At 52.4% G+C, this 22500-nt stretch overlaps 1 protein-coding gene across 1 annotated transcript in view; it reads left to right on the plus strand.

Moving 5' to 3' along the window:
* LOC143512547 (dedicator of cytokinesis protein 3-like) overlaps positions 1–22500 on the plus strand; it is a 78255-nt gene that overhangs the window by 27375 nt on the left and 28380 nt on the right. The window contains exons 24-27 of the mRNA XM_077003006.1: positions 1–2; positions 394–521; positions 664–813; positions 1879–1977. The exon at positions 1–2 is cut by the window's left edge and continues 191 nt beyond it. Coding sequence (XP_076859121.1) covers positions 1–2; positions 394–521; positions 664–813; positions 1879–1977 — 379 coding nt within the window. The remainder of the gene's footprint in view (positions 3–393; positions 522–663; positions 814–1878; positions 1978–22500) is intronic.

Genomic DNA, 22500 nt, shown 5'->3' on the forward strand with positions numbered 1-22500 from the left:
AGGTTGTCCGTTCACCCGTCATTCTCAACACGGCCCTCAGGACCCAGCAGATGTGCGTTTGCGTTTGAACGTGAGATAGGTCAGAGCCACGGTGTGGACCTGCTGTGGAAGGCTAGGCTTGACGTACAGTTCTTGTCCTACAACAGTAAAATCTTGAATTATAAAGCTATAAAAAAGTAACGGAAAGATTTTAGTTGAATTGTCGATATTCATTTATGTAATTGGCTTGGGAATGGGGTAGAATCTGGTCTTTTACAGTATATAATAATAATAACAATAATAATACAGGATATTGGTCAAGCTATTGACTGGAACTGAATTGTTCCCTTAATTTATTATTGTCATTTTCTCTCTCTCTCTCTCTCTCTCTCTCTCTCTCTGTCTCTCTCTCAGAATCTCGGAGTATTTTGCTTCCAGTAGTGCTACATCACATCCACCTCCACCTGCGGCAGCAGAGGGAGCTGCTGTTGTGTGCTGGGATACTGGGGAGCATCTTCTCCATCCTCAACACCAGTGCGCAGGTACCTTCACGCCACAGCTGGAGCAGGACTGTCTCACGGGGCCTGAGCGGGGCTGCGCTTGGCCCTAAATCATACTAATAATGACAATAATACCAATGTCATATCATATCAGTTCACCTCCCCTTCACTTTTGCTCCCACAGGAGTCTTCGTGCGTGCAGGAGGAGGTGGAAATGATGGTGGAGAGCTTGTTGGACGTGCTCCTACAGACCCTCCTGTCCATCATGAGCAAGAGCCAGGCGGTGGAGAACAGCAGGAGCCAACGCTGTCCTCAGTGTACGGCGGAGATCACGGTCAGCTGCTCCCCACGCCCTCCTCTCCTGTTAAACACCTCATTCCTTGAACTTCTAGTAGTTCTTCTAGAAGTAGGGTCAGGTAGGGTCAGGTAGGGTCATGTAGGGTCAGGTAGGGTTAAGTTAGAGTTATGTATGATTATGTAAGATTCAGTAGAGTTATATAGGATTAGGTAGGGTTAAGTATGGTTATGTAGGCTCTAATTAGGGTTATTTTGGGTTAAGTAGGGTTAAGCTTTAAACAAAACCTAGAATTATGGTCTTGGCCTTCATTGTACTCGACAGGCCAAGTGTTGTTTGTTTAACATTTGTTTAATTTGGGTTCTCTTTATTTACTTTTAGGACCAAAAATCTGATTATGTTTAGGTTCATTCAGAAATGTAGAAAAGTCTAAAGGGTTCTCAAACCTCCAAGCACAATTGTTGGTACTGTGAGCATTTACTTTTAGAACTTTATTGGACCTAATTCCATTCCCATGTGTGGTTTTTCTTCAAGGGAAATATGACCTTGATGTCTCTGTGTGTGTTTGGCGTTTTTCTTTCTGGGACAATATAAATGTAATAACTATGTATGTGCGATGATTTAATAGCTTTGCCTTTGTGATGCTGTACTAGCTTCATCTGTTTGATGATACAGTTGTACGTTTGGTGTTTGATCTTCCTTCAAGTTCGATAGCTCAGTTTGGTCATGTCTGAAAACTCTCATTATCCCCATCATCCAGTTCAATTTGGACTAATACAGTTTGTACAAATTTGTACAAATAAGCTGTGTTTGAGCTGTGTTTTGGCAGTGTTTGAGCTGTGTTTGAGCTGTGTTTGAGCTGTGTTTGGGCTGTGTTTGGGCTGTGTTTGAGCTGTGTTTGAGCTGTGTTTTGGCAGTATTTGAGCTGTGTTTGAGCTGTGTTTTGGCTGTGTTTTGGCAGTGTTTGAGCTGTGTTTTGGCAGTGTTTGAGCTATGTTTGAGCTATGTTTGGGCTGTGTTTTGGCAGTGTTTGGGCTGTGTTTGGGCTGTGTTTTGGCAGTGTTTGGGCTGTGTTTGAGCTGTGTTTGGGCTGTGTTTTGGCAGGGCGAGTATGTGTCCTGTCTCCTGTCTCTGCTGAAACTGATGTCAGAGTTGCACTTCCACCATCTGCTCAACAACTTCCACAGCAAAGATGAACTCAAGGTAAGCCGAACGTCCCTCACGTGCGTCCCTCACGTGCGTCCCTCACAAGTGTTATTGCAACCAGAGCCGGTGTGGCTAATCGGGATGGGCCGGCTCATGTAATTCTCTAGTTTGGGCCGATTGGGAGGGAAAAATAATTTTGGGCCGGATTTGGCCATGAAACTCGCGGGCTGAAAAAGGGGCCCACTCCGGCCCTGATTGCAACTGTTTACATTGTTTATACTGTGATCCTCCCATTACAATCAAACTGCACCTAACAGAATCATAGCAACACAACTTGCATCTGAACATTGCATATGACAATTTCAAAATGTTATGATACTGGACCAGATTCATAAAGCTTGATGGTGATTACCATGGTGACATTTAGTGAACTGGTGCCAGTCTGCTGTATGTAAGAGTCAAACATAAGTAACGTCCACCAAGCCGGCATGAGTGCCGGGCTGCTGACGTCAGCACTAAAGCGAATCACTTGGTCTATATCTCTTTGTAGTTTCTTCCTCTGTAGCACCTAAATTTACATTTCTTCTGGCAAATGGCATTCTTTTTAGTTTTTTTTTAGTTTCAAACTTTATTCATTTCTTAAAAGACAAATGATTCTATGTACATAAAAGAAAACACAAATAAAATGAAATGAAAGGTGGCAGAAAGAAGAGAAAATCTTATAATGTCTGCCCCTTTTTCCTCAAATATAAACTCAAACACAATAATCTTCAGTCAACAAAAACAAAACAAAAAGCATCAGATCATTCTAGAATGACAAATCTTATGTATACAGTTCATATTATTTCATATTTTTTTAAAAGTCGAGCCTTTATCAATATCTTAAACATGTACAGTGATTTGGCCCTTTTAACATCATCTTTCAGATCATTCCATAATCTTACTCCTTGGATTGCGGTGCACCGTTCTTTCAAACATGTTCTACATTTAGGTTTTATAAACATCTCTATTCCCTTAAGATTATAACAGGACTCTCTCTTCACAAAATTTATCTGAATGTTTGAAGGTAGTATGTTTTGGTGAGCTTTGTACATAACTAACAATATATTATAATCAACCAACTCATAAAATTTCAATAATTTCAATTTACAAAATAATATATTAGATGGATAATGGTAATTTTTTCGAGTGATAACTCTTACAGCTTTTTTTTGCAAAACAAAAACAGGATGTGTAATAGTCTTGCATGCTTTACCCCATACCTCAACACAGTAAACCAAGTGTGGGACAATTATTGTGTTGTATAACATATACAAAACTTTATCATTAAACAAGTCCCTTACTCTATAAAGCAATGCAATAGATTTAGCTAGTTTTATTCTTAGGTGATTTATATGAGGTTTCCATGTCAATTTCTCATCTATAGTAACACCCAAAAACTTTACTTCACTGACTCTGTTTATCTCCACACCCCCAACTCTAAACGGAATATTAACAGTTCTTTGTCTTTTTGTAAATATCATATAATTAGTTTTATCCAAGTTTAATGATAATTTGTTTAATTTAAACCAGTTTTGTATTTTCACAAATTCTGTTTGCATTTTCTCTAACATACGTTCAATGTCTTTACCCAAACAAAAAAATGTTGTATCATCAGCAAATAATATGCATTTAAAGATTCTGATCTTCTGCTGAAGCAATAACCTTCTTCTTCATGTCCTATAATGCTCACTCCAAGCAGACCAAAAAAAGGTTTTATGAATATGTGATGTTGAATGATCTCATGAGAATGTGTGGCGAGTGTAGAGACAGTGTGGGGGAGAGCGTGTGGGGGAGAGCGTGTGGGGGAGAGCGTGTGGGGGGAGAGCGTGTGGGGGAGAGCGTGTGTAGAGAGAGTGTGGGGGAGAGAGTGTGGGGGAGAGAGTGTGGGGGAGAGAGTGTGTAGAGAGAGTGTGTAGAGAGAGTGTGTAGAGAGAGTGTGGGGGAGAGAGTGTGTAGAGAGAGTGTGTAGAGAGAGTGTGTAGAGAGAGTGTGGGGGAGAGAGTGTGGGGGAGAGAGTGTGTAGAGAGAGTGTGGGGGAGTGTAGAGAGAGTGTGGGGGAGAGAGTGTGGGGAGAGAGTGTGTAGAGAGAGTGTGGGGGAGAGAGCGTGTAGAGAGAGTGTGTGGGAGAGAGTGTGTGGAGAGAGTGTGGGGGAGAGAGTGTGTGGAGAGAGTGTGTGGAGAGAGTCTGGGGGAGAGAGTGTGGGGGAGAGAGTGTGGGGGAGAGAGTGTGTGGAGAGAGTGTGTAGTGAGAGTTTGTAGAGAGAGTTTGTAGAGAGAGTGTGGGGGAGAGAGTGTGGGGGAGAGAGTGTGGGGGAGAGAGTGTGTAGAGAGAGTGTGGGGGAGAGAGTGTGTAGAGAGAACGTGGGGGAGAGAGTGTGTAGAGAGAGTGTGGGGGAGAGAGTGTGGGGGAGAGAGCGTGGGGGAGAGAGCGTGGGGGAGAGAGTGTGGGGGAGAGAGTGTGGGGGAGAGAGTGTGTAGAGAGAGTGTGTAGAGAGAGTGTGGGGGAGAAAGTGTGGGGGAGAGAGCGTGTGGAGAGAGTTTGTAGAGAGTGTGGGGGAGAGAGTGTGGGGGAGAGTGTGTAGAGAGAGTGTGGGGGAGAGAGTGTGTGGAGAGAGTGTGTGGAGAGAGTGTGTAGAGAGAGTGTGGGGGAGAGAGTGTGTAGAGAGAGTGTGGGGGAGAGAGTGTGGGGGAGAGAGTGTGTAGAGAGAGTGTGTAGAGAGAGTGTGGGGGAGAGAGTGCGTAGAGAGAGTGTGGGGGAGAGAGTGCGTAGAGAGAACGTGGGGGAGAGAGTGTGGGAGAGAGTGTGGGAGAGTGTGGGGGAGAGAGTGTGTAGAGAGAGTGTGTGGAGAGAGTGTGGGGGAGAGAGTGTGTGGAGAGAGTGTGGGGGAGAGAGTGTGTAGAGAGAGTGTGGGGGAGAGAGTGTGGGGGAGAGAGTGTGTGGAGAGAGTGTGGGAGAGAGAGTGTGTGGGAGAGAGTGTGTGGGAGAGAGTGTGTGGAGAGAGTGTGGGGGAGAGAGTGTGTGGAGAGAGTGTGTGGGAGAGAGTGTGTGGAGAGAGTGTGGGGGAGAGAGTGTGTGGAGAGAGTGTGGGGGAGAGAGTGTGTGGAGAGAGTGTGGGGGAGAGAGTGTGTAGAGAGAACGTGGGGGAGAGAGTGTGTAGAGAGTGTGGGGGAGAGAGCGTGTAGAGAGAGTGTGGGAGAGAGTGTGGGGGAGAGAGTGTGGGGGAGACAGTGTGTGGAGAGAGTGTGGGGGAGAGAGTGTGTGGAGAGAGTGTGTGGAGAGAGTGTGGGGGAGAGAGTGTGTAGAGAGAGTGTGGGGGAGAGAGTGTGTAGAGAGAGTGTGGGGGAGAGTGTGTGTAGAGAGAGTGTGGGGGAGAGAGTGTGTGGAGAGAGTGTGGGGGAGAGAGTGTGTAGAGAGAGTGTGTAGAGAGAGTGTGTGGGAGAGAGTGTGGGGGAGAGAGTGTGTGGAGAGAGTGTGGGGGATAGAGTGTGTGGGGGAGAGAGTGTGGGGGAGAGAGTGTAGAGAGAGTGTGGGGGAGAGAGTGTGTAGTGAGAGTTTGTAGAGAGAGTGTGTAGAGAGAGTGTGGGGGAGAGATTGTATAGAGAGAGTGTGGGGGAGAGAGTGTGGGGAGAGAGTGTGGAGAGAGAGTGTGGAGAGAGAGTGTGGGGGAGAGAACGTGGGGGAGAGAGTGTGGGGGAGAGAGTGTGTGGAGAGAGTGTGTGGGAGAGAGTGTGTGGGAGAGAGTGTGGGGGAGAGAGTGTGTAGAGAGAGTGTGTAGAGAGAGTGTGGGGGAGAGAGTGTGTAGAGAGAGTGTGGGGGAGAGAGTGTGGGGGAGAGAGTGTGTAGAGAGAGTGTGGGGGAGAGAGTGTGGGGGAGAGAGTGTGTAGAGAGAGTGTGGGGGAGAGAGTGTGTAGAGAGAGTGTGGGGGAGAGAGTGCGTAGAGAGTGTGGGGGAGAGAGTGTGTAGAGAGAACGTGGGGGAGAGAGCGTGTAGAGAGAGTGTGGGGGAGAGAGCGTGTAGAGAGAGTGTGGGGGAGAGAGTGTGTAGAGAGAGTGTGGGGGAGAGAGTGTGTGGAGAGAGTGTGGGGGAGAGAGTGTGTGGAGAGAGTGTGGGGGAGAGAGTGTGGGGGAGAGAGTGTGTAGAGAGAGTGTGGGGGAGAGAGTGTGTGGAGAGAGTGTGGGGGAGAGAGTGTGTAGAGAGAGTGTGGGGGAGAGAGTGTGTGGAGAGAGTGTGTGGAGAGAGTTTGTAGAGAGAGTGTGGGGGAGAGAGTGTGGGGGAGAGAGTGTGTAGAGAGAGTGTGGGGGAGAGAGTGTGGGGGAGAGAGTGTGTAGAGAGAGTGTGGGGGAGAGAGTGTGGCGGAGAGAGTGTGTAGAGAGAGTGTGGGGGAGAGAGTGTGTAGAGAGAGTGTGGGGGAGAGAGTGCGTAGAGAGAGTGTGGGGGAGAGAGTGCGTAGAGAGAGTGTGGGGGAGAGAGTGTGGGGGAGAGAGTGTGTGGAGGGAGTGTGGGGGAGAGAGTGTGTGGAGAGAGTGTGTGGAGAGAGTGTGTGGTGAGAGTGTGTGGAGAGAGTGTGGGGGAGAGAGTGTGTAGAGAGAGTGTGTAGAGAGAGTGTGTAGAGAGAGAGTGTGGGGGAGAGAGTGTGTAGAGAGAACGTGTGGGAGAGAACGTGTGGGGGAGAGAGCGTGGGGGAGAGAGCGTGTAGAGAGAGTGTGGGGGAGAGAGTGTGTAGAGAGAGTGTGGGGGAGAGAGTGTGTAGAGAGTGTGGGGGAGAGAGTGTGTAGAGAGAGTGTGGGGGAGAGAGTGTGGGGGAGAGAGTGTGTATAGAGAGAGTGTGTAGAGAGAGTGTGGGGGAGAGAGTGTGTAGAGAGAGTGTGGGGGAGAGAGTGTGTAGAGAGAGTGTGGGGGAGAGAGTGTGGCGGAGAGAGTGTGTAGAGAGAGTGTGGAGGAGAGAGTGCGTAGAGAGAGTGTGGGGGAGAGAGTGCGTAGAGAGAGTGTGGGGGAGAGAGTGCGTAGAGAGTGTGGGGGAGAGAGTGTGGGGGAGAGGGTGTGTGGAGAGAGTGTGTGGAGAGAGTGTGTGGTGAGAGTGTGTGGAGAGAGTGTGGGGGAGAGAGTGTGTAGAGAGAGTGTGTAGAGAGAGTGTGTAGAGAGAGAGTGTGGGGGAGAGAGTGTGTAGAGAGAACGTGTGGGAGAGAACGTGTGGGAGAGAACGTGTGGGGGAGAGAGCGTGGGGGAGAGAGTGTATAGAGAGAGTGTGTAGAGAGAGCGTGGGGGAGAGAGCGTGGGGGAGAGAGCGTGGGGGAGAGAGTGTGTAGAGAGAGTGTGGTGGAGAGAGTGTGGGGGAGAGAGTGTGGGGGAGAGAGTGTGTGGGAGAGAGTGTGGGGGAGAGAGTGTGGGGGAGAGAGTGTGTAGAGAGAGTGTGTAGAGAGAGTGTGGGGGAGAGAGTGTGTAGAGACAGTGTGTAGAGAGAGTGTGGGGGAGAGAGTGTGGGGGAGAGAGTGTGTAGAGAGAGTGTGTAGAGAGAGTGTTGGGGAGAGAGTGTGTAGAGAGAGTGTGTAGAGAGAGTGTGGGGGAGAGAGTGTGTAGAGAGAGTGTGGGGGAGAGAGTGTGTAGAGAGAGTGTGGGGGAGAGAGTGTGTAGAGAGAGTGTGTAGAGAGAGTGTGAGGGAGAGAGTGTGAGGGAGAGAGTGTGTAGAGAGAGTGTGTAGAGAGAGTGGGGGAGAGAGTGTGTAGAGGGAGTGTGTAGAGGGAGTGTGTAGAGGGAGTGTGTGGAGAGAGTGTGGGAGATAGAGTGTGTGGGAGAGAGTGTGTAGAGAGAGTGTGTGGGAGAGAGTGTGTAGAGAGAGTGTGTGGAGAGAGTGTGGGGGAGAGAGTGTGTAGAGAGAGCGTGGGGGAGAGAGTGTGGGGGAGAGAGTGTGTAGAGAGAGTGTGGGGGAGAGAGTGTGTGGAGAGAGTGTGGGGGAGAGAGTGTGTAGAGAGAGTATGTAGAGAGAGTGTGGGGGAGAGAGTGTGTAGAGAGAGTGTGGGGGAGAGAGTGTGGGGGAGAGAGTGTGTAGAGAGAGTGTGGGGGAGAGAGTGTGTAGAGAGAGTGTGGGGGAGAGAGTGTGTAGAGACAGTGTGTAGAGACAGTGTGTAGAGAGAGTGTGGGGGAGAGAGTGTGGGGGAGAGAGTGTGTAGAGAGTGTGTAGAGAGTGTATAGAGAGAGTGTATAGAGAGAGTTTGTAGAGAGAGTTTGTAGAGAGAGTGTGTAGAGAGAGTGTGAGGGAGAGAGTGTGGGGGAGAGAGTGTGGGGGAGAGAGTGTGGGGGAGAGAGTGTGTAGAGAGAGTGTGGGGGAGAGAGTGTGGGGGAGAGAGTGTGTAGAGAGAGTGTGTAGAGAGAGTGTGTAGAGGGAGTGTGTAGAGGGAGTGTGTAGAGGGAGTGTGTAGAGAGAGTGTGTGGAGAGAGTGTGTGGAGAGAGTGTGTGGGAGAGAGTGTGTAGAGAGAGTGTGTGGAGAGAGTATAGAGAGAGTGTGTAGAGAGAGTGTGTAGAGAGAGCGTGGGGGAGAGAGCGTGGGGGAGAGAGCGTGGGGGAGAGAGTGTGTAGAGAGAGTGTGTAGAGAGAGTGTGGGGGAGAGAGTGTGTGGAGAGAGTGTGGGGGAGAGAGTGTGTAGAGAGAGTATGTAGAGAGAGTGTGTAGAGAGAGTGTGGGGGAGAGAGTGTGTAGAGAGTGTGTAGAGAGTGTATAGAGAGAGTGTATAGAGAGAGTTTGTAGAGAGAGTTTGTAGAGAGAGTGTGTAGAGAGAGTGTGAGGGAGAGAGTGTGGGGGAGAGAGTGTGGGGGAGAGAGTGTGTAGAGAGAGTGTGGGGGAGAGAGTGTGGGGGAGAGAGTGTGTAGAGAGAGTGTGTAGAGAGAGTGTGTAGAGGGAGTGTGTAGAGGGAGTGTGTAGAGAGAGTGTGTGGAGAGAGTGTGTGGAGAGAGTGTGTGGGAGAGAGTGTGTAGAGAGAGTGTGTGGAGAGAGTATAGAGAGAGTGTGTAGAGAGAGCGTGGGGGAGAGAGCGTGGGGGAGAGAGCGTGGGGGAGAGAGTGTGTAGAGAGAGTGTGTAGAGAGAGTGTGGGGGAGAGAGTGTGTGGAGAGAGTGTGGGGGAGAGAGTGTGTAGAGAGAGTATGTAGAGAGAGTGTGGGGGAGAGAGTGTGTAGAGAGAGTGTGGGGGAGAGAGTGTGGGGGAGAGAGTGTGTAGAGAGAGTGTGGGGGAGAGAGTGTGTAGAGAGAGTGTGGGGGAGACAGTGTGTAGAGACAGTGTGTAGAGAGAGTGTGGGGGAGAGAGTGTGGGGGAGAGAATGTGTAGAGAGTTTGTAGAGAGAGTGTGTAGAGAGAGTGTTGGGGAGAGAGTGTGTAAAGAAAGTGTGTAGAGAGAGTGTGTAGAGAGAGTGTGGTGGAGAGAGTGTGTGGGAGAGAGTGTGTGGAGAGAGTGTGGGGGAGAGAGTGTGTGGAGAGAGTGTGGGGGAGAGAGTGTGTGGAGAGAGTGTGTAGAGAGAGTGTGGGGGAGAGAGTGTGTAGAGAGAGTGTGGGGGAGAGAGTGTGTAGAGAGAGTGTGGGGGAGAGAGTGCGTAGAGAGAGTGTGGGGGAGAGAGTGCGTAGAGAGAACGTGGGGGAGAGAGTGTGGGAGAGAGTGTGGGAGAGTGTGGGGGAGAGAGTGTGTGGAGAGAGTGTGTGGAGAGAGTGTGGGGGAGAGAGTGTGTGGAGAGAGTGTGGGGGAGAGAGTGTGTAGAGAGAGTGTGGGGGAGAGAGTGTGTGGGAGAGAGTGTGTGGAGAGAGTGTGGGAGAGAGAGTGTGTGGGAGAGAGTGTGTGGAGAGAGTGTGGGGGAGAGAGTGTGTGGAGAGAGTGTGTGGGAGAGAGTGTGTGGAGAGAGTGTGGGGGAGAGAGTGTGTGGAGAGAGTGTGGGGGAGAGAGTGTGTGGAGAGAGTGTGGGGGAGAGAGTGTGTAGAGAGAACGTGGGGGAGAGAGTGTGTAGAGAGTGTGGGGGAGAGAGCGTGTAGAGAGAGTGTGGGAGAGAGTGTGGGGGAGAGAGTGTGGGGGAGACAGTGTGTGGAGAGAGTGTGGGGGAGAGAGTGTGTGGAGAGAGTGTGTGGAGAGAGTGTGGGGGAGAGAGTGTGTAGAGAGAGTGTGGGGGAGAGAGTGTGTAGAGAGAGTGTGGGGGAGAGTGTGTGTAGAGAGAGTGTGGGGGAGAGAGTGTGTGGAGAGAGTGTGGGGGAGAGAGTGTGGGGGAGAGAGTGTGTAGAGAGAGTGTGTAGAGAGAGTGTGTGGGAGAGAGTGTGGGGGAGAGAGTGTGTGGAGAGAGTGTGGGGGATAGAGTGTGTGGGGGAGAGAGTGTGGGGGAGAGAGTGTAGAGAGAGTGTGGGGGAGAGAGTGTGTAGTGAGAGTTTGTAGAGAGAGTGTGTAGAGAGAGTGTGGGGGAGAGATTGTATAGAGAGAGTGTGGGGGAGAGAGTGTGGGGAGAGAGTGTGGAGAGAGAGTGTGGAGAGAGAGTGTGGGGGAGAGAACGTGGGGGAGAGAGTGTGGGGGAGAGAGTGTGTGGAGAGAGTGTGTGGGAGAGAGTGTGTGGGAGAGAGTGTGGGGGAGAGAGTGTGGGGGAGAGAGTGTGTAGAGAGAGTGTGGGGGGAGAGAGTGTGTAGAGAGAGTGTGGGGGAGAGAGTGTGGGGGAGAGAGTGTGTAGAGAGAGTGTGGGGGAGAGAGTGTGTAGAGAGAGTGTGGGGGAGAGAGTGCGTAGAGAGTGTGGGGGAGAGAGTGTGTAGAGAGAGTGTGGGGGAGAGAGTGTGGGGGAGAGAGTGTGTAGAGAGAGTGTGGGGGAGAGAGTGTGTAGAGAGAGTGTGGGGGAGAGAGTGCGTAGAGAGTGTGGGGGAGAGAGTGTGTAGAGAGAACGTGGGGGAGAGAGCGTGTAGAGAGAGTGTGGGGGAGAGAGCGTGTAGAGAGAGTGTGGGGGAGAGAGTGTGTAGAGAGAGTGTGGGGGAGAGAGTGTGTGGAGAGAGTGTGGGGGAGAGAGTGTGTGGAGAGAGTGTGGGGGAGAGAGTGTGGGGGAGAGAGTGTGTAGAGAGAGTGTGGGGGAGAGAGTGTGTGGAGAGAGTGTGGGGGAGAGAGTGTGTAGAGAGAGTGTGGGGGAGAGAGTGTGTGGAGAGAGTGTGTGGAGAGAGTTTGTAGAGAGAGTGTGGGGGAGAGAGTGTGGGGGAGAGAGTGTGTAGAGAGAGTGTGGGGGGAGAGAGTGTGGGGGAGAGAGTGTGTAGAGAGAGTGTGGGGGAGAGAGTGTGGCGGAGAGAGTGTGTAGAGAGAGTGTGGGGGAGAGAGTGTGTAGAGAGAGTGTGGGGGAGAGAGTGCGTAGAGAGAGTGTGGGGGAGAGAGTGCGTAGAGAGAGTGTGGGGGAGAGAGTGTGGGGGAGAGAGTGTGTGGAGGGAGTGTGGGGGAGAGAGTGTGTGGAGAGAGTGTGTGGAGAGAGTGTGTGGTGAGAGTGTGTGGAGAGAGTGTGGGGGAGAGAGTGTGTAGAGAGAGTGTGTAGAGAGAGTGTGTAGAGAGAGAGTGTGGGGGAGAGAGTGTGTAGAGAGAGAGCGTGGGGGAGAGAGCGTGTAGAGAGAGTGTGGGGGGAGAGAGTGTGTAGAGAGAGTGTGGGGGAGAGAGTGTGTAGAGAGTGTGGGGGAGAGGTGTGTAGAGAGAGTGTGGGGGAGAGAGGTGTGTGGAGAGAGTGTGTGGAGAGAGTTTGTAGAGAGAGTGTGGGGGGAGAGAGGTGGGGGAGAGAGTGTGTAGAGAGAGTGTGGGGGAGAGAGTGTGGGGGAGAGAGTGTGGCGGAGAGAGTGTGTAGAGAGAGTGTGGAGGAGAGAGTGCGTAGAGAGAGTGTGGGGAGAGAGTGCGTAGAGAGTGTGGGGGAGAGAGTGCGTAGAGAGAGTGTGGGGGAGAGAGTGTGGGGGAGAGGGTGTGTGGACGAGAGTGTGTGGAGGAGAGTGTGTGGTGAGAGTGTGTGGAGAGAGTGTGGGGGAGAGAGTGTGTAGAGAGAGTGTGTAGAGAGAGTGTGTAGAGAGAGAGTGTGGGGGAGAGAGTGTGTAGAGAGACGTGTGGGAGAGAACGTGTGGGAGAGAACGTGTGGGGGGAGAGAGCGTGGGGGAGAGAGTGTATAGAGAGAGTGTGTAGAGAGAGCGTGGGGGAGAGAGCGTGGGGGAGAGAGCGTGGGGGAGAGAGTGTGTAGAGAGAGTGTGGTGGAGAGTGTGGGGGAGAGGAGAGTGGGGGGAGAGAGGTGTGTGGGAGAGAGTGTGGGGGAGAGAGTGTGGGGGAGAGAGTGTGTAGAGAGAGTGTGTAGAGAGAGTGTGGGGAGAGAGTGTGTAGAGACAGTGTGTAGAGAGAGTGTGGGGGAGAGAGTGTGTAGAGAGAGTGTGTAGAGAGAGTGTTGGGGAGAGAGTGTGTAGAGAGAGTGTGTAGAGAGAGTGTGGGGGAGAGAGTGTGTAGAGAGAGTGTGGGGGAGAGAGTGTGTAGAGAGAGTGTGGGGGAGAGAGTGTGTAGAGAGAGTGTGTAGAGAGAGTGTGAGGGAGAGAGTGTGAGGGAGAGAGTGTGTAGAGAGAGTGTGTAGAGAGAGTGGGGTGAGAGAGTGTGTAGAGGGAGTGTGTAGAGGGAGTGTGTAGAGGGAGTGTGTGGAGAGAGTGTGGGAGATAGAGTGTGTGGGAGAGAGTGTGTAGAGAGAGTGTGTGGAGAGAGTGTGTAGAGAGAGTGTGTGGAGAGAGTGTGTGGAGAGAGTGTGGGGGAGAGAGTGTGTAGAGAGAGCGTGGGGGAGAGAGTGTGGGGGAGGAGAGTGTGTAGAGAGAGTGTGGGGGAGAGAGTGTGTGGAGAGAGTGTGGGGGAGAGAGTGTGTAGAGAGAGTATGTAGAGAGAGTGTGGGGGAGAGAGTGTGTAGAGAGAGTGTGGGGGAGAGAGTGTGGGGGAGAGAGTGTGTAGAGAGAGTGTGGGGGAGAGAGTGTGTAGAGAGAGTGTGGGGGAGAGAGTGTGTAGAGACAGTGTGTAGAGACAGTGTGTAGAGAGAGTGTGGGGGAGAGAGTGTGGGGGAGAGAGTGTGTAGAGAGTGTGTAGAGAGTGTATAGAGAGAGTGTATAGAGAGAGTTTGTAGAGAGAGTTTGTAGAGAGAGTGTGTAGAGAGAGTGTGAGGGAGAGAGTGTGGGGGAGAGAGTGTGGGGGCGAGAGTGTGGGGAGAGAGAGTGTGGGGGAGAGCGCTGGGTAGAGAGTGTGAGAGAGTGTGGGGGAGAGAGTGTGGGGGAGAGAGTGTGTAGAGAGAGTCGTGTAGAGAGAGTGTGTAGAGGGAGTGTAGAGAGCGAGTGTGGAGAGGCGTGTGTGGAGAGAGTGGTGGGAGAGAGTGTGTAGAGAGAGTGTGTGGAGAGAGTATAGCGAGAGTGTGTAGAGAGAGTGTGTAGAGAGAGCGGTGGGGGAGAGAGCGTGGGGGAGAGAGCGTGGGTGAGAGAGCGTGGGGAGAGAGTGTGTAGAGAGAGTGTGTAGAGAGAGTGTGGGGGAGAGCGTGTGTGGAGAGCGTGTGGGGGAGAGAGAGTGTGTAGAGAGAGTATGTAGAGAGAGTGTGTAGAGAGAGTGTGGTGGGGAGAGAGTGTGTAGAGAGTGTGTAGAGAGTGTATAGAGAGAGTGTATAGACGAGAGTTTGTAGAGACGAGTATGTAGAGAGAGTGTGTAGAGAGAGTGTGAGGGAGAGAGTGTGGGGGGAGAGAGTGTGGGGGAGAGAGTGTGGTCGAGAGAGTGTGTAGAGGAGTGTGGGGGAGAGAGTGTGGGGAGAGAGTGTGTAGAGAGAGTGTGTAGAGAGAGTGTGTAGAGGGAGTGTGTAGGGGAGTGAGTCGAGAGAGTGTGTGGAGAGAGTGTGTGGAGCGAGTGTGTGGGAGAGTGTGTAGAGAGAGTGTGTGGAGAGAGTATAGAGAGAGTGTGTAGAGAGAGCGTGGGGGAGAGAGCGTGGGGAGGCGAGCCGTGGGGGCGAGAGTGTGTAGAGAGAGTGTGTAGAGAGAGTGTGGGGGGAGAGAGTGAGTGGAGAGAGTGTGGGGGAGAGAGTGTGTAGAGAGAGTATGTAGAGAGAGTGTGGGGGAGAGAGTGTGTAGAGCGAGTGTGGGGGAGAGAGAAGTGTGGGGGAGAGAGTGTGTAGAGAGAGTGTGGGGAGAGAGTGTGTAGAGAGAGTGTGGGGGAGACAGTGTGTAGAGACAGTGTGTAGAGAGAGTGTGGGGAGAGAGTGTGGGGGAGAGAATGTGTAGCGAGTTTGTAGAGAGAGTGTTGTAGAGAGAGTGTTGGGGAGAGAGTGTGTAGAGAAAGTGTGTAGAGAGAGTGTGTAGAGAGTGTGGTGGAGAGAGTGTGGTGGAGAGAGTGTGTGGAGAGAGTGTGTGGAGAGAGTGTGGGGGAGAGAGTGTGTGGAGAGAGTGTGGGGGAGAGAGTGTGTGGAGAGAGTGTGTAGAGAGAGTGTGGGGGAGAGAGTGTGTAGAGAGAGTGTGGGGAGAGAGTGTGTAGAGAGAGTGTGTAGAGAGAGTGTGGGGAGAGAGTGTGTGGAGAGAGTGTGGGGGAGAGAGTGTGTAGAGAGAGTATGTAGAGAGAGTGTGTAGAGAGAGTGTGGGGGAGAGAGTGTGTAGAGAGAGCGTGGGGGAGAGAGTGTGGGGGAGAGAGTGTGTAGAGAGAGTGTGGGGGGAGAGAGTGTGTGGAGAGAGTGTGGGGGAGAGGAGTGTGTAGAGAGAGTATGTAGAGAGAGTGTGGGGGAGAGAGTGTGTAGAGAGAGTGTGGGGGAGAGAGAGTGTGGGGAGAGAGTGTGTAGAGAGAGTGTGGGGGAGAGAGTGTGTAGAGAGAGTGTGGGGGAGAGAGTGTGTAGAGACAGTGTGTAGAGACAGTGTGTAGAGAGAGTGTGGGGGAGAGAGTGTGGGGGAGAGAGTGTGTAGAGAGTGTGTAGAGAGTGTATAGAGAGAGTGTATAGAGAGAGTTTGTAGAGAGAGTTTGTAGAGAGAGTGTGTAGAGAGAGTGTGAGGGAGAGAGTGTGGGGGAGAGAGTGTGGGGGAGAGAGTGTGGGGAGAGAGTGTGGGGGAGAGAGTGTGTAGAGAGAGTGTGGGGGAGAGAGTGTGGGGGAGAGAGTGTGTAGAGAGAGTGTGTAGAGAGAGTGTGTAGAGGGAGTGTGTAGAGAGCTGGTGTGGAGAGAGTGTGTGGAGAGAGTGTGTGGGGAGAGAGTGTGTAGAGAGAGTGTGTGGAGAGAGTATAGAGAGAGTGTGTAGAGAGAGTGCTGTAGACGAGAGCGTGGGGGAGAGAGCGTGGGGGAGAGAGCGTGGGGGAGCGAGTGTGTAGAGAGAGTGTTTAGAGAGAGTGTGGGTGGGGAGAGAGTGTGTGGACGAGAGTGTGGGAGAGAGTGTGTAGAGAGAGTAGTAGAGAGAGTGTGTAGAGAGAGTGTGGGGAGAGAGTGTGTAGAGAGTAGTCGAGAGTGTCTCGCGAGAGTTGTAGAGAGAGTTTGTAGAGAGAGTGTGTAGAGAGAGTGTGAGGAGAGAGTGTGGGGGAGAGAGTGTGGGGGAGAGAGAGTGGGGGAGAGAGTGTGGGCGAGTGGGGCGGAGTGTGGGGGAGAGAGTGTGTAGAGAGAGTGTGTAGAGAGTGTGTAGAGGGAGTGTGTAGGAGTAGTGTGCTAGAGAGATGTGTTTAGAGAGGTCTAGAGTGTGTGCGAGAGTGTGTGGAGAGAGTGTGTGGAAGAGTGTGTAGAGAGAGTGTGTGGAGCAGAGTATAGAGAGAGTGTGTAGAGCGAGCGTGGGTGAGAGAGCGTGGGGGAGAGAGCGTGGGGGAGAGTGTGTAGAGAGAGTGTGTTAGAGAGAGTGTGGGGGAGAGAGTGTGTCGGAGAGAGTGTGGGGTGAGAGAGTGTGTGTAGAGAGAGTATGTAGAGAGAGTGTGGGGGAGAGAGTGTGTAGAGAGAGTGTGGGGGAGAGAGTGTGGGGGAGAGAGTGTGTAGAGAGAGTGTGGGGGAGAGAGTGTGTAGAGAGAGTGTGGGGGAGCCAGTGTGTAGAGACAGTGTGTAGAGAGAGTGTGGGGGAGAGAGTGTGGGGGAGAGAATGTGTAGAGAGTTTGTCAGAGAGAGTGTGTAGAGAGAGTGTTGGGCGAGAGTGTGTAGAGAAAGTGTGTAGAGCGAGTGTGTAGAGAGAGTGTGGTGGAGAGAGTGTGGTGGGAGAGAGTGTGTGGAGAGAGTGTGGGGGAGAGAGTGTGTGGAGAGAGTGTGGGGGGAGAGAGTGTGCTGGAGAGAGTGTGTAGAGAGAGTGTGGGGGAGAGAGTGTGTAAGAGAGAGTGTGGGGGAGAGAGTGTGTAGAGAGAGTGTGTAGACGAGAGTCGTGGGGGAGAGAGTGTGTGGAGAGAGTGTGGGGGGAGAGAGTGTGTAGAGAGAGTATGTAGAGAGAGTGTGTAGAGAGAGTGTGGGGGAGAGAGTGTGTAGAGAGTGTGTAGAGAGTGTATAGAGAGAGTGTATAGAGAGAGTTTGTAGAGAGAGTTTGTAGAGAGAGTGTGTAGAGAGAGTGTGAGGGAGAGAGTGTGGGGAGAGAGTGTGGGGGAGAGAGTGTGGGGGAGAGAGTGTGTAGGAGAGTGTGTAGAGAGAGTGTGTAGAGAGAGTGTGTAGAGGGAGTGTGTAGAGGGAGTGTGTAGAGAGAGTGTGTGGAGAGAGTGTGTGGAGAGAGTGTGTGGGAGAGAGTGTGTAGAGAGAGTGTGTGGAGAGAGTATAGAGAGAGTGTGTAGAGAGAGCGTGGGGGAGAGAGCGTGGGGGAGAGAGCGTGGGGGAGAGAGTGTGTAGAGAGAGTGTGTAGAGAGAGTGTGGGGGAGAGAGTGTGTGGAGAGAGTGTGGGGGAGAGAGTGTGTAGAGAGAGTATGTAGAGAGAGTGTGGGGGAGAGAGTGTGTAGAGAGAGTGTGGGGGAGAGAGTGTGGGGGAGAGAGTGTGTAGAGAGAGTGTGGGGGAGAGAGTGTGTAGAGAGAGTGTGGGGGAGACAGGTGTGTAGAGACAGTGTGTAGAGAGAGTGTGGGGGAGAGAGTGTGGGGGGAGAGAATGTGTAGAGAGTTTGTAGAGAGAGTGTGTAGAGAGAGTGTTGGGGAGAGAGTGTGTAGAGAAAGTGTGTAGAGAGAGTGTGTAGAGAGAGTGTGGTGGAGAGAGTGTGTGGGAGAGAGTGTGTGGAGAGAGTGTGGGGGAGAGAGTGTGTGGAGAGAGTGTGGGGGAGAGAGTGTGTGGAGAGAGTGTGTAGAGAGAGTGTGGGGGGAGAGAGTGTGTAGAGAGAGTGTGGGGGAGAGAGTGTGTAGAGAGAGTGTGGGGGAGAGAGTGTGTAGAGAGTGTGGGGGAGGAGAGAGTGTGTAGAGAGAGTGTGGGGGAGAGAGTGTGGGGGAGAGAGTGTGTATAGAGAGAGTGTGTAGAGAGAGTGTGGGGGAGAGAGTGTGTAGAGAGAGTGTGGGGGAGAGAGTGTGTAGAGAGAGTGTGGGGGAGAGAGTGTGGCGGAGAGAGTGTGTAGAGAGAGTGTGGAGGAGAGAGTGCGTAGAGAGAGTGTGGGGGGGAGAGAGTGCGTAGAGAGAGTGTGGGGGAGAGAGTGCGTAGAGAGTGTGGGGGAGAGAGTGTGGGGGAGAGGGTGTGTGGAGAGAGTGTGTGGAGAGAGTGTGTGGTGAGAGTGTGTGGAGAGAGTGTGGGGGAGAGAGTGTGTAGAGAGAGTGTGTAGAGAGAGTGTGTAGAGAGAGAGTGTGGGGGAGAGAGTGTGTAGAGAGAACGTGTGGGAGAGAACGTGTGGGAGAGAACGTGTGGGGGAGAGAGCGTGGGGGAGAGAGTGTATAGAGAGAGTGTGTAGAGAGAGCGTGGGGGAGAGAGCGTGGGGGAGAGAGCGTGGGGGAGAGAGTGTGTAGAGAGAGTGTGTAGAGAGAGTGTGGGGGGAGAGAGTGTGGGGGAGAGAGTGTGGGGGAGAGAGTGTGTAGAGAGAGTGTGTAGAGAGAGTGTGGGGGAGAGAGTGTGTAGAGACAGTGTGTAGAGAGAGTGTGGGGGAGAGAGTGTGGGGGGAGAGAGTGTGTAGAGAGAGTGTGTAGAGAGAGTGTTGGGGAGAGAGTGTGTAGAGAGAGTGTGTAGAGAGAGTGTGGGGGAGAGAGTGTGTAGAGAGAGTGTGGGGGGAGAGAGTGTGTAGAGAGAGTGTGGGGGAGAGAGTGTGTAGAGAGAGTGTGTAGAGAGAGTGTGAGGGAGAGAGTGTGAGGGAGAGAGTGTGTAGAGAGAGTGTGTAGAGAGAGTGGGGGAGAGAGTGTGTAGAGGGAGTGTGTAGAGGGAGTGTGTAGAGGGAGTGGTGTGGAGGGAGAGTGTGGGAGATAGAGTGTGTGGGAGAGAGTGTGTAGAGAGAGTGTGTGGGAGAGAGTGTGTAGAGAGAGTGTGTGGAGAGAGTGTGTGGAGAGAGTGTGGGGGAGAGAGTGTGTAGAGAGAGCGTGGGGGAGAGAGTGTGGGGGAGGGAGAGTGTGTAGAGAGAGTGTGGGGGAGAGAGTGTGTGGAGAGAGTGTGGGGGAGAGAGTGTGTAGAGAGAGTATGTAGAGAGAGTGTGGGGGAGAGAGTGTGTAGAGAGAGTGTGGGGGAGAGAGTGTGGGGGAGAGAGTGTGTAGAGAGAGTGTGGGGGGAGAGAGTGTGTAGAGAGAGTGTGGGGGAGAGAGTGTGTAGAGACAGTGTGTAGAGAGAGTGTGGGGGAGAGAGTGTGGGGGGAGAGAGTGTGTAGAGAGTGTGTAGAGAGTGTATAGAGAGAGTGTATAGAGAGAGTTTGTAGAGAGAGTGTGTAGAGAGAGTGTGAGGGAGAGAGTGTGGGGGGAGAGAGTGTGGGGGAGAGAGTGTGTAGAGAGAGTGTGGGGGAGAGAGTGTGGGGGAGAGAGTGTGTAGAGAGAGTGTGTAGAGAGAGTGTGTAGAGGGAGTGTGTAGAGGGAGTGTGTAGAGAGAGTGTGTGGAGAGAGTGTGTGGAGAGAGTGTGTGGGAGAGAGTGTGTAGAGAGAGTGTGTGGAGAGAGTATAGAGAGAGTGTGTAGAGAGAGCGTGGGGGAGAGAGCGTGGGGGAGAGAGCGTGGGGGAGAGAGTGTGTAGAGAGAGTGTGTAGAGAGAGTGTGGGGGAGAGAGTGTGTGGAGAGAGTGTGGGGGAGAGAGTGTGTAGAGAGAGTATGTAGAGAGAGTGTGGGGGAGAGAGTGTGTAGAGAGAGTGTGGGGGAGAGAGTGTGTAGAGAGTGTGTAGAGAGTGTATAGAGAGAGTGTATAGAGAGAGTTTGTAGAGAGAGTTTGTAGAGAGAGTGTGTAGAGAGAGTGTGAGGGAGAGAGTGTGGGGGAGAGAGTGTGGGGGAGAGAGTGTGGGGGAGAGAGTGTGGGGGAGAGAGTGTGTAGAGAGAGTGTGGGGGAGAGAGTGTGGGGGAGAGAGTGTGTAGAGAGAGTGTGTAGAGAGAGTGTGTAGAGGGAGTGTGTAGAGGGAGTGTGTAGAGAGAGTGTGTGGAGAGAGTGTGTGGAGAGAGTGTGTGGGAGAGAGTGTGTAGAGAGAGTGTGTGGAGAGAGTATAGAGAGAGTGTGTAGAGAGAGCGTGGGGGAGAGAGCGTGGGGGAGAGAGCGTGGGGGAGAGAGTGTGTAGAGAGAGTGTGGGGGAGAGAGTGTGGGGGAGAGAGTGTGTAGAGAGAGTATGTAGAGAGAGTGTGGGGGAGAGAGTGTGTAGAGAGAGTGTGGGGGAGAGAGTGTGGGGGAGAGAGTGTGTAGAGAGAGTGTGGGGGAGAGAGTGTGTAGAGAGAGTGTGGGGGAGACAGTGTGTAGAGACAGTGTGTAGAGAGAGTGTGGGGGAGAGAGTGTGGGGGAGAGAATGTGTAGAGAGTTTGTAGAGAGAGTGTGTAGAGAGAGTGTTGGGGAGAGAGTGTGTAGAGAAAGTGTGTAGAGAGAGTGTGTAGAGAGAGTGTGGTGGAGAGAGTGTGTAGAGAGAGTGTGGGGGAGAGAGTGTGTAGAGAGAGTGTGAGGGAGAGAGTGTGGGGGAGAGAGTGTGTAGAGAGAGTGTGGGGGAGAGAGTGTGTAGAGAGAGTGTGTCGAGAGAGTGTGGGGGAGAGAGTGCGTAGAGGGAGTGTGTAGAGGGAGTGTGTAGAGAGAGTGTGTGGAGAGAGTGTGGGAGATAGAGTGTGTGGAGAGAGTGTGTGGGAGAGAGTGTGTAGAGAGAGTGTGGGGGAGAGAGTGTGGGGGAGAGAGTGTGTAGAGAGAGTGTGTAGAGAGAGTGTGTAGAGAGAGTGTGGGGGAGAGAGAGTGTAGAGAGATTGTGGGGGAGAGTGTCTGTCTCTTTTAAAGAGCATTTATAAAAGTTCCACCCTCCGTGTGTGTGTGTGTGGGTGTGTGTGTGTGTGTGTGTGTGTGTGTGTGTGGGTGTTTGTGTGTACATGTGTGTATATATATGTGTGTGTGTGTGTGTGTGTGTGTGTGTGTGTGTGTGTGTGTGTGTGTGTGTGTGTGTGTGTGTGTGTGTGTGTGTCTGCATCTTTAATGCTGAATCCACACTGGTGTGAGAGGTGAGATGTAGATATTTTGCTGGGTGGTATCAGGCATATCTGTCGGCAGGCCGGGGGAGACGCTGAAGAGGTTAGCACACAGACGTGACGTGCGTCGGCCCGCCATGCTACAGTGTCGAAGGAGCTCGTGCACCATGCGCACGGTTGCTCGGCAACATATCTGGACAGCAGCTGTCACCGTGATGCAACTGTGTCTGGAAGTGGTGGGGAAGGAACTGCGTGTAGTACTGTATCTGCCAGAGCTGCACGACGAAGCTAGCGGCGTTGACCAGAGCCCTCCAGCAGTGTTTCACGCAGTTACTGGAGGTGCTATCTGTCCAGCAGCTGCTCCCAGAGACGCAGGGGCCATAGGGAGAGCAGATAACCGTGTTGACCTCAGAACCGAGCACAGCACTCCGGCGGGCCGGTGTTTGAGAAGGCTGCAGAGGAGGAATTAGCACTCGAACGCTTCCTGAACATGTTGCTGCTGGAAGAGTCGTGACGACATACGCAACTCGCCATATACCATGGAGAACACACATGAGATCCCAGTACACCATGGAGAACACATGGAGAATCAAATGTAAATTCATATATGTAAAACGTAAATGTAAATTCGAACGTAAATTTCGACACAGTGTCGTAAAATGTTGCAAATGTTGCAAAAATGTTATTTATTTTTACGGCGGTTTATCACATATTTATTATTATTTATGGGGTGATGGCCCGCGGGCCGCCAGTTGAATAGCCCTGCAATACACCATGGAGAACACACATGAGATCCCAGTAAAGTATTGAGAACACATGGAGAACACGTATGAGATCCCAGTACACCATGGAGAACACATGGAGAACACACATGAGATCCCAGTAAAGTATTGAGAACACATGGAGAACACACATGAGATCCCAGTACACCATGGAGAACACATGGAGAACACACATCAACAACGGAGAACGTTAAAACCGTGAAGGTCAGCAGTGGTGAATAAAGAGGAGCTTTGTGAGACATTAGAGGTGGTGTATGATCTGTGCTGAGAGGAACTGTACGTTTAGTACAGCAGTAACACTGGCAGTGCCGCACCAGTGCTGCTCAGAGCAGAAGGTGAAAAGGCGTCATGGAGCCAGGGGCCTCCCTCACAACACCAGTGGTCCTGGAGAAGAAACAGGCAGTAGCTAATGCTTCTGTGTGGACTGCTGGCGGATCAGTTCTGTTGTTCAGCCCCAACTCATACCTGCTTCTACTCATCGATGACACTTCAGATCAGCTCACTGGCTCAGCGTGGTTGCAGGATCTGCAGAGTGGGCACTGGCAACTGTGACTCGCTCCGGATGCCAAAGAGATGGCGTTCGTGTTGCACTTCGGATTCGTGAAGTTCAAAGTTTTGCTTTTCGGGTTTTGTAATGCGTGGGCCACATATAAATGTGAGTATAAGTGCTCCTCAGAGTCCCCGAGGATCGGTGCATCGTTTATCTAAACGTGCAGGTCCACGTGCTCAGGTTGAGAGGTGTGAACCTGAGACAGGTACACAAGGACATTAAGACAGCAAACGTCTGGTTGCGTCCGAGGATGTGCGACATTATTCAACACTGCGCGAGCTTCCTCAGGCACATGGTGAGGGGAGCTGGAGCAGAAAGAGACTGAAGGTGGACGCAGTGCGGCGGGAGCCCACGCTGCTAGAGTGGCAGAGCTTCCTGGAGTTGGCTTCTTATCACTGACATTCTGTGTGTGGGTTTGCTGGTGCAGCCGCACTGCTACACGGGCTCGCAGGTTCGGGGGCTGTTCCAGGACGGGGAGGCTCACGCTCACCTGCTAGCACTTCTCAGGACACTTCGTGGTGGACACAGACGCCTGCATTAAGAGCATCGGTGCCATTCTCACAGGGGGTTGAGAGGGTTGGTTCCTGCTACTGTTGGTTCCTGAGCAAACCAGAGTGACACGACAGCATGGCTGGAAGAGACGTTAGCGGTAGTGACCGGGGACGTGCCAGTCGAGTTGCTGGGGACGTCCTGGTCCTGAATGTCCTCCGCCCAAATGGCACCGAGGCACATGTGGA

Source organism: Brachyhypopomus gauderio, chromosome 4 (genome assembly GCF_052324685.1).
Source record: "Brachyhypopomus gauderio isolate BG-103 chromosome 4, BGAUD_0.2, whole genome shotgun sequence".
Classification (NCBI taxonomy): domain Eukaryota; kingdom Metazoa; phylum Chordata; class Actinopteri; order Gymnotiformes; family Hypopomidae; genus Brachyhypopomus; species Brachyhypopomus gauderio.